The 9,428-nt window shown below is 37.9% G+C and overlaps 3 protein-coding genes across 4 annotated transcripts in view; 2 read left to right on the forward strand and 1 right to left on the reverse strand.

Annotated features, from left to right (window-relative positions):
• LOC105398316 (NBAS subunit of NRZ tethering complex) overlaps nt 1-4,910 on the reverse strand; it is a 34,389-nt gene extending 29,479 nt beyond the window's left edge. For both annotated transcript variants that reach the window (XM_048633129.1, XM_048633128.1), the window contains exons 1-10: nt 4,671-4,910; nt 4,469-4,566; nt 4,225-4,358; nt 3,907-4,040; nt 3,597-3,691; nt 3,272-3,364; nt 2,804-2,888; nt 1,221-1,376; nt 683-901; nt 70-243 (exon numbers count right to left, since the gene is read on the reverse strand). In XM_048633129.1, coding sequence (XP_048489086.1) covers nt 70-243; nt 683-901; nt 1,221-1,376; nt 2,804-2,888; nt 3,272-3,364; nt 3,597-3,691; nt 3,907-4,040; nt 4,225-4,358; nt 4,469-4,566; nt 4,671-4,742 — 1,260 coding nt within the window. In that variant the 5' untranslated portion in view covers nt 4,743-4,910. The remainder of the gene's footprint in view (nt 1-69; nt 244-682; nt 902-1,220; nt 1,377-2,803; nt 2,889-3,271; nt 3,365-3,596; nt 3,692-3,906; nt 4,041-4,224; nt 4,359-4,468; nt 4,567-4,670) is intronic.
• Nucleotides 4,911-5,404: 494 nt separating this feature from the next.
• On the forward strand, nt 5,405-7,271 carry LOC105398268 (unconventional prefoldin RPB5 interactor 1). Its single transcript, XM_048632659.1, has 4 exons — nt 5,405-5,511; nt 5,630-5,873; nt 5,985-6,597; nt 6,726-7,271. Exons 1-4 carry the CDS (start codon nt 5,482-5,484, stop codon nt 7,216-7,218), a joined length of 1,380 nt encoding a protein of 459 aa, XP_048488616.1. The 5' UTR covers nt 5,405-5,481; the 3' UTR covers nt 7,219-7,271.
• Nucleotides 7,272-7,905: 634 nt separating this feature from the next.
• Nucleotides 7,906-9,207, forward strand: LOC105398269. The gene is made up of 2 exons (XM_011570339.3): nt 7,906-8,616; nt 8,751-9,207. Exons 1-2 carry the CDS (start codon nt 8,406-8,408, stop codon nt 9,191-9,193), a joined length of 654 nt encoding a protein of 217 aa, XP_011568641.3. The 5' UTR covers nt 7,906-8,405; the 3' UTR covers nt 9,194-9,207.
• The last annotated feature ends 221 nt before the right edge of the window (nt 9,208-9,428 follow it).

Below are 9,428 nucleotides of genomic sequence, written 5' to 3' on the forward strand. Positions count from 1 at the left end.
TTTGATTAATTAATTGATAGGTCGGATTGAATAAGAGTATTGAGAGGCCTGAGTCATGTCTGTGCTCACTCGCGGCGCGCGCGGCTGGTGCGTGGAGCGCTCGCACTCGAGCGCCACGAGCGCCGCGCCGCTGTGCGAGGCCACGCGCGCCGCGCCGCGCAGCCACTGCGCCTGCAGCAGCGGGGCCAGGTCCGAGGAGCTGCATACTGACACCGCGCCGTTGAAGCGGGAGATTATTATGTCCTGTCGGAGGAGAATCGGTGTTTAGGTAATATTACGAACAAAATAAAAAGGGTTTTTGGCGCAGGGCGTGATGGTATTTCAAATAAGAACAAAGTCGAGATATGTCTTAAAATAAAAAAAAAACACACACACACTCACGCCTTGTACTAATATACTCCCTTGCGGGGTAGGCAGAGGTGCATTGCTGCACCCACTTTTCGCCAGAGTGTTCTATTAGTCCCAATGTAATAGGGGGCCGGCCTATTGCCATTTTACGGGCACATCCAAGACCCGGGAACAAATATATGTGTTTAAACAAATATCTGCCCCAGCCGGGAATCGAACCCGGGACCTTCGGCTCAGTAGTCAGGGTCACTAACCACTACGCCATTCGGTCGTCTTAAAATGGGCTTTACAAAAATAATATTTTATAAATCATCAAACTATGACCTAAACTTACCTCATTACTCCACCAATCCACATCAGCCGGGTGATACATCCCCTCCCTCTTCTCCTCAGTCTCCAGTGGATTGTCCACGTCATGTTGCGGCTGTATCGCGAGCGGCCACCGGTTCTGCAGCTTCAGCAGCGGGAGACGCCAGACAGAGATCTCGCCCGTGCAGTGCACGCAGAGTAGGTGGGAGCCGTCGGGGGATATCACCATTTGGACTATGAACGCCTGGTACAATGAATTAAGATTTAAGATAATTTTATATATACCTACCTATATTTTTAAAAATTTTTAACTGGGAAGAGGGGACCTGGTGATTGTGTTTAATCCTTTAACACATTCAAATTGTATCATAGGTAAGTACTAGGATAGTATTAAGGAAATAGGAGCCTGATTTACCACATAGGAAATAGTAGTGTTATTTCCTGAAGCAAAATACCTGAGGTTTGAAAAGGGACTACCAAATAGAACACTAAAAAACTTGTGTAAATGACTTAAAGCAGATGATTCACATGTATATTATTTCAACAAGAAAGTACCAACTCACCATGTTCTTACTAGACACAAACGGAATGTACAAGTGCAGCGAGTCACTGGCCATTTGCGCCTCCAGTGAGTCGGACACCACGGACAGCTTGTAGTAGGGGTCGTCACTGAGGATACGCCACGCTGTCAGCCCTGCGTAGAGGGGGGAGGAGGGGTCCTGGAGGGGGGAAATTATTATGTATAAGCCGTGTGTATAAAGGTCACAGCACATATTTTCTTCTGTCAACCAGGCGTTCGCGAACTCGCGACATAAGAAAAAAAAAGGCGATCCGTTTACACGAAACTGTTATAAAAGAAGGATAGAAGTAGAAGGAGGTATGGTAAAAGGGATTATGAGCAACATCGCAACAGATTACATACATACATATACTCACGCCTGTCTCCCAGAGGGGTAGGCAGAGACTATGGATCTCCACGTGCCACGATCTTGACATACTTCTTTCGCTTCCTCAACATTCATTAGTCTCTTCATACACGCACGTCGGTTTCGGAAACTCCTAATTTGGCTCTTCTTGAGTATGTCGCCTATCTGGTCGACATACTTTCGCCTAGGGCGTCCTCTACCGACACAACCATTCATCTCTGCACAGTAAATTTCTTTCGTCAGTCTTCTTTCATTCATCCTTTCAATGTGACCAAACCATCTCAACATTCCTTTTTCAATTTTGGTCACTACGTCTTCTTTTACTCCAACTCGCTCTCTTATAATACTATTCCTTATCCTATCATTCAGTTTCAGTCCACACATACTTCTTAGAGAGCGCATCTCAACAGCATTTACCCTACTTTCATTCTTCTTCTGCCAAACCCAGCTTTCACTTCCATACATTAGCGTAGGGACCAACACTCCCCGATGAACAGCCAAACGAGCCTTTTGAGACACGCTATGACTCCTCATGAAAGAGTGCAAGGCCCCATTCACTTTATTTCCCGCTTTCACTCTTCTTTCAATATCCCCCTCACATTTCCCATCCCTCGTAAACAGACTACCCAAATATACAAACTCATTCACTTGCTCCACTCTTTCGTTCTCGATCGTGATCTCACATTCAGTTACCTCTTCATCTCTTTCAAACACCATCACTTTCGTCTTACTAACATTCACTTTCATTCCTTTCCTTTTAAAACTTTCATGCATGAGAGTTACTTGTTGTTGCAGCTGTTCTACCGACGATGCAAGTATGACTTGATCGTCAGCATACAGCAAGCACTTAAGAAGTAACTCTCCTATTCGTAAACCTCTTTCATCATCTTTCATATCCTTGAGACAACTATCCATAAACAGATTAAACAGCCAAGGCGAAGCCACACATCCCTGTCTAACACCCCTGTGGACGCAACAGATTAATTATTTATTTATCAGCAAATGTTATTCGCTTCGCTTCGTACATCGCTTCGTATGTGCACCAGTACACCGCTTTTCTATTGAAAAAAATTGCATGTATGATATAATGTCATACACCCGAGTCCGTGTTATTCTATGGTCAGTACTTATGCAATGCCAAATTCGTGCTATGTAACGCTATTCGCCTGGATTTAAGAAACTCGTATACAATAGATTCAGACTTGCATGTCATTGCGTACCTTACAGGAGCCCCTTGGCACGCCGGCCACGTACAGCGTGTCGTGCGCCGCGCTGTGCGCCACGGCCGCCACGCCGCCCGCGAACCTACACGTGTGGAGAAAATAATTGAATATAGCTTCTTTATATTGAGTATCTACCATACAATGGTCGAGACAGAGTGGGGCATATTCTGACTTGATAGCAGTGCCACAACAATGTTTTGTTATGTACATTATGTACAGTGTACAGCACATAGAATAAGTTACTGAAATAAATATTTTGTATTTGTATAGTCAAAAGATGGAATAAATTGTCTGAAATCCCAATTATAGTAACATTAACTTACAACAGCCCTCTTGCGTTTGGGCAAAACAAAACAACTTTTAAATCAATAGAAAGCTTAGGGTCAGTCTTTCTAGTTAACAATTATTATGATTAAAAATACGGGAGTGAAAATTTATTATTGCTAAATTTCAATAACAAAGTACCTGAAGGTGTGTTGCAGCGAGCACCCCTCCGTGGCCGACACGAGGAAGGCACGCAGCGCGCCGTCGTACGTCACTATCAGCACCTCCCAGTTCCTGCACAATGTAGAACAGATTCATAGAATATCAAGATCTGAGAGCCTAGTATAAGTTTTACTTGGCCAGTGAAAAAAAAGAGAGAGCAGTGAGAATTATTGTTAATTTGTTAAGGGTGGTGCTAGTGCAGCGTGTCTACTGCTAGGTGACTCTCCCACACCATACAAATTAATGTAAAACTCAAGCTTCACATGCTGTACAAACAAAAGGTATTGTTTAAGATATAGCTTACCATTTATTGTCTTTGACCCTCAGAGGCATAAAGATGATGTCAGCTACAGCATGTGTGTTGTCCGTGCATTCCAGACCTCCAGGCCTGTTGCAGTCCTGGAAAAATATTTTTGTTATATTATTTTTTTTTTTCTTTGGCATACTTGTCTAGAATTGACTGATCCTCCCCTTTTGGCTTGCTACATTACTAATGCTATGCTAAATACAGAACAAATTTAGTTAATAACTAAAGCAATAGGTACATTTTTTAATAATTAATCTTAAATTACATTTATATTATACTATTAGGCAGCAGATAGAGACATACTTACAATAGGTATATTAAATAGGTTTGATGCTGTTAGGTCAAAGAAGCTGACAACTCCATTTCCATATGCCACTGCAACAAAGGAGCAGTCCGGGCTCCACACAACCTTGCGCCATTGTGGATATGCATCACGGTTTACTGGAATGCAGTACACAATCATTATTAAATGCTTAAGTTGGCATGAAACCACTTCTTTTTAAGTTTTTTCCCCTTTAAAATGTGATGATTTAAAAAATAGTTAATGTGTATCGTAATTAAATTATATTCAAATTCATTCAATCAAGACATTTTGTGGATGTGGAGAAGATAGAAAAAAACTTACCAGTGGTCCTAGCAGCAATGGTGGCATACTCTGACCGCTTTGTTCTGATCTCTAAAATGTTGTCAGTAAGTACAGCAATTACCTTGCCTTCATCTCCAAGAGCAATATGCCATTTTTGTTGGTTTTCTTTAAAGCTGCAATAATTTAATTTTAAATAGAAATCTAAATATAATTAGGTATGTAAAATTAAGTAGATTCACAGAAATAACCGAATGTCTAGTATTTATGTTGCATGTAAACTTACGCTGAAACACTGTCTAACAAGCTTTTCTTTGGGCCAAAAAACTTCAACCACCGCCATAAGGCAGATAAGTTTTCTGGCAAAATATTATCCGGCTTTTGCTGAAAAGTAAACAAATTGGTCAGGGAGTTGCCTGAGTTATAACTGCGATGATTAGATGGAGATTGACTTGTTGAGTACAGCAAAAGGATGTATAATACTTTACCAAGTATTCAGGTTCTGGCTTCCACTCCGAGAAAACATACAATTCATGAAGGATAGGTTTTCTTTCTTCCATTTTAAGGGGACACTAATATGATCAATGTTTTAGTGCAATAATTGAGTACTACAATACACTTTTTTCAAGAAATTGGTACTTTATAATTTCATTTCGATTGTCTACAAAAAACGAAAACAATCGATCGAGTCGATCGACCGTATGTTTTTGACGTTATGTTGACGTCCTCATGTTTCGTTCGGAAATCGACTGTTGAGAAAAGCGAAAAAAATTAAGCGTGTTATTTTTATGAGTTCAAGAGGGCTGAAACAACAGTAAAAAATACACAAACGAAAAAAAAGGAACCTAAAATGATAACCAATCGATCCCTGCAATTTTCTCGATCTTGGCTCTCTATAAAGTGCCCACCGAGTATAAATGCGCATTTAAGTTATTATTATTACAAAGATCAGTATCACCCTCCACTTCGCTCAATCCGCTGAGGAGCCTGTGGATGAGTGTTTCTGATTTCTTGTACACGCATTATAGGTTTTAGAAATGTTTTTTGGAGAGGAGAGAATTGCTTATGTTCCTGGGTTCACTTGGGTTGGAAAAACCTCGTAATAGCGTGTGGCATAATGTGTGTTATTTTGATCATCTGTGGATTGACAGACTGTGACATTGACATTGACACTGACATATTTTTCATTTTAGAATTTTTGAGGTTATATTTTTTTGTATATAAGAAGTTTTGTTTTGATATAAATATTTTACTTGGAAATTTTTGTAGACAGTTTACTCTAAAATATATGAAAAAAAGATGAATGTACTGGATAATATTTATTATACGGTGAGTATTTATTGTACTTTAAAAGTGGACTTGTATTTGTAGGTAAACAAATTTATTTCTAACGAAGAGGGCGGCATTTTAGTAGCGTTTCTATTTGGTTCTCTTGTTTATGTTTTAGGGTCTCGCCGACAATGAGAAGAATTTGCGTTATTGGCAACAGTATTTACATAACCTGAGAAGTTTAGATTTCAATGTCTATGCGGATAAACTAAAAGTTCCTGTACTGGTACCCATAGGTAGTAGAATATTGTTTAGAGGAGTAATAAAACATACGAACGAAGTTACAGCTGCGCTTGGTGCCGATTACTTCACAAAATGCTCTGTCAAGCAGGCTGAGGTATTGAGGGACCACCGCATGAAAGGTAATTGCATTAATTGTTCATTTATTTTTGGTTACTTACCCACTGTGTTATGCACCACGTACAGACCATGTTATAACAAAACAATATACTCCATATATTTATTTATTTTAGATGCTCAAGCCAAAGTAAATGCTTTGATAAAAGAAAAAGAATATCTTGAGAGTCAACTTTCATTCAACAAACAAAATGTTGTTGATGTTAGTGGTCATGAAATTGTTGAAGAATACAATGAAGCAGAGGATAAACTCTGGAGAGAAAAACATAGACAAAATATGAAAAACTACATACAGAATAAAGCAAAAACCAATGATGTAAATGAAACCAATGTAACTGATGAAGAACTCTGGGAAAGACTAGAAGAGCTAGAACTCCAAGAAGAACTTGAGAATGAAATGCAAAATATGAATGTAGTTGAAAAGACAGAAGTCTGTGACAATTCATCAGCAAGGATAGAACCAGACAATAATGCATTAGTTGAAATTAATAAAGGGTCTCACCATAATCATGATCATATGGTTACTACTGAAGATTCAAGTCATATACAAGACATAGAAAAGTCAAAGTATAATCTAATACAAAAAGTTTTAGAAAAACAGCAAGAGTTAGAAGAAAAACTTTTTGAACTAAAGCATAAAGAGAGAGGTCAAAGTAGGACAGAAAATGATTTACTAGCCAAACTGGATGAAATGGAAGAGCTAGATGAACTTGAAGATGAAATGGATAGGTTAGTATAATTTTTGATGATGGTAATGACTACATATTTCTAATTTTTATAAATTGAAAATACATGAAAAGCTTCAAGATTTTTTTATTTACATACTTTACTCATAATAATTTTACTATCTTTTACAGATTAGATAATCTTCTTGAAAATGGGAATATTGAAGACGATGATGAAGAAGAAGGGATACATGGAAAAGAAGATGTAAAGCGACCAGAAAAGATTAAAAGAAGCACATCATTTGCTGATGAAGATGATAGTGAATGCTTAGAATTAACATTTAAACATAGTGATACAAGTCCAAACACTGATCCCTATGATCCCAAGAAAGGTATTATGAAACCCAGTGATTTATATGAAGCTTACAAAAACAATTTCACTACTAAAACATCAATATTAAAGAAAAGCAAATATAACAGTGATATCACAATCCCTGATGGTAAAAAATCTGTTGCTTTTGCGGATGCAACAGCATCTAAAGAGATAAGAGAAATTCAGGAAGAGAAAAAAACAATACTGATAAAAGATATTCAGGAAAAGAAGAATGATGATATAAGTACGTTGGAGAATAGTGGGAGGCCTATTAGTCTTTTTAAGATGAGAAGACAACAAAATAAAAAATAAAATAAAGGAAAACTAAGCTTTTTTTCATGAAAATTAAAGGTATTTTTATATTACTTGTTAACTTTTATTGTCATTTCACAGTATTTACCTATAAATGTTTGCCTCTTTACGTACATACCTACATTATTATTATAACGTTTCATTCTTCATTAGGATCATCAAGACCTTTAAAGAAATATCAAAGAAGTTGCAATTGGTGATGCAGTACTTTGAAGATACTAGAGTAAAAAATACTTACATGGTAAGTTATTCAACTTGTTAGTTTAGTGGACCGATTGCATTGCAGGTACTTATAAAGGATTACATGAAATTTAATATACAATAATAAAAATGAAAAAACACGAGCGGTGGTAGCTCAGTCGGGTAAGCGCCCGCTTCTCACGCCAGAGATGTGGGTTCGAATCCCGGCGCTGACATGTACCAATGAGTTCTTTTAACTTAAGTACAATGTATACCATCGCTCTTACGGTGAAGGAAAACATCGTGAGGAAACCTGCGTATCACATCATCATCACATCTAGATATGTGAACCAACCAACCTGCAGTGGACCAGCGTGGTGGGAAAATGGTCCAAGCTTAGGAAGGCAGTTTACACCTTGGGGACATGCACAAAGGTTCCACTCGAGAGAGCCAGGTGCAGGTACTTAGACCCCCATAAGAGATTAGAATAATATACAATAATACCTAATATCCTACGAGTTACACCTACTATTTGTTACATTTTAAAGTATATTTTTCGAATTCGAATGGAATTGAAACAGATAGTATGCGCAGTGGCTGAGGCTGTTATCATTTTTATCATTATCGGGAAGAGAAAGAATCATGTTGTAGGTCTAGTTCCAAAGCAAATGTATAGATGGCATTTCACCGCACAACATGGAATGCGATGCGACCACGTGATTCAGGCTATGACGCTCGTGAACGCGAAGCGACAACGCGCGGCGGAAATATATCTATCCCTTTCCAGCGTAAGCATTTCTTTGTTACGTCTATCATTTAAATTTGAATCTTATACGTTGTGAAGTAAAACACATTTAAAATTATTCTTGTACCGTGTTTAAGGTTATAATGACAGTGAGTCGTAGTTACAGCAGCCATCACAAAAATAACACGACGCGCAACGCGAGTTATTCGAAATTTAAAAGCGTTAATTTTGCGTGCATTATTAACTTAATTCTTAAATATTAATGAGTGGTATTAGTTTCGTCAAAATGGATAAGACTAGTCATATAGACATCCAGTTTCTTGTGGAAGAAGTGAAGAAGAAACCTGTACTGTGGGATATGGAAAATGATCTCTACAAGGACAGGTTTGCAAGAAAAAATGCCTGGAGTGAAATATGCAGAAATGTTTATAAAGACTTCGACAAAAAGTGCACCGCTGAGAAAAATGGACTGTGTTAGTTTTTTTAAACTCACCTACTTACAGACATATTTTGCTAATACAATACCAAATGATGTTTTTAGTTGTTGATATTCTAAAGGAAAATATTATTAAAAATCTAAGTATACTTACTAAAACTTTCTAAACAGGTTTCACGCTATCAAATAAATGGAAGAACCTACGAGACAACTACAGGAAATCTCAGCGATATTCCTCCGTTATCAAGGGCCGCCGTCAATACGTGCACGGAAAACTACTCAATTTCATAAACGAAGACAAAATAAACACAGACCATGAAATTGAACCGGCTGATTCACCAAACAACTCTGAAGATGTTGAGGAAATGCTAACATTAGGTGACGACGAGATAGACATCAAAACGGAAGAATTATCTGGTGATGAAGATTCCCTTTCTCACGTGGGCCCTTCAGTGTCCGAGCCGAGCGCAGCCGATGATGATGACCTGGCGTTCTTCATGTCAACCATGCCGATGGTGAAGAAGCTTAAAATGAAACACAAATTAGCTTTTAGAATTGATGTAATGAATAGTTTACGAAAACACTGTGATCTTGATTCTGAAGAATTTGAATAAAAACTCATTTTTAATCAAAATATTTTTACTAACGCCATCTACAGATTTCGTGTTAAACCATCTCAAAAGAAAGCTATCTGATTGGTTGCTATCTGAGAAAATCATTGGCTGAATAAATGTTCCACTATTCGCCATAGATCGCGCAGTAATATTGTTTGCAAAAAAGTAGGAAATTAATTTTAAGTTGGAAAGAGGAATTAAAAGTTTTTGAAATTATTGAAATAAATAATTTTAC

The sequence above is a fragment of the Plutella xylostella genome, chromosome 5 (assembly GCF_932276165.1).
Source record: "Plutella xylostella chromosome 5, ilPluXylo3.1, whole genome shotgun sequence".
In the NCBI taxonomy this organism is placed as follows: domain Eukaryota; kingdom Metazoa; phylum Arthropoda; class Insecta; order Lepidoptera; family Plutellidae; genus Plutella; species Plutella xylostella.

Coding starts and splice junctions, on each gene's coding strand:
- LOC105398269 (XM_011570339.3), top strand. CDS start 8,406: ATGAGTGGTATTAGTTTCGTCAAAATGGATAAGACTAGTCATATAGAC. Junction 8,617..8,750: donor CGCTGAGAAAAATGGACTGT/GTTAGTTTTTTT, acceptor CTTTCTAAACAG/GTTTCACGCTATCAAATAAA.
- LOC105398268 (XM_048632659.1), top strand. CDS start 5,482: ATGAATGTACTGGATAATATTTATTATACG. Junction 5,874..5,984: donor GAGGGACCACCGCATGAAAG/GTAATTGCATTA, acceptor TATTTATTTTAG/ATGCTCAAGCCAAAGTAAAT. Junction 6,598..6,725: donor CTTGAAGATGAAATGGATAG/GTTAGTATAATT, acceptor TATCTTTTACAG/ATTAGATAATCTTCTTGAAA.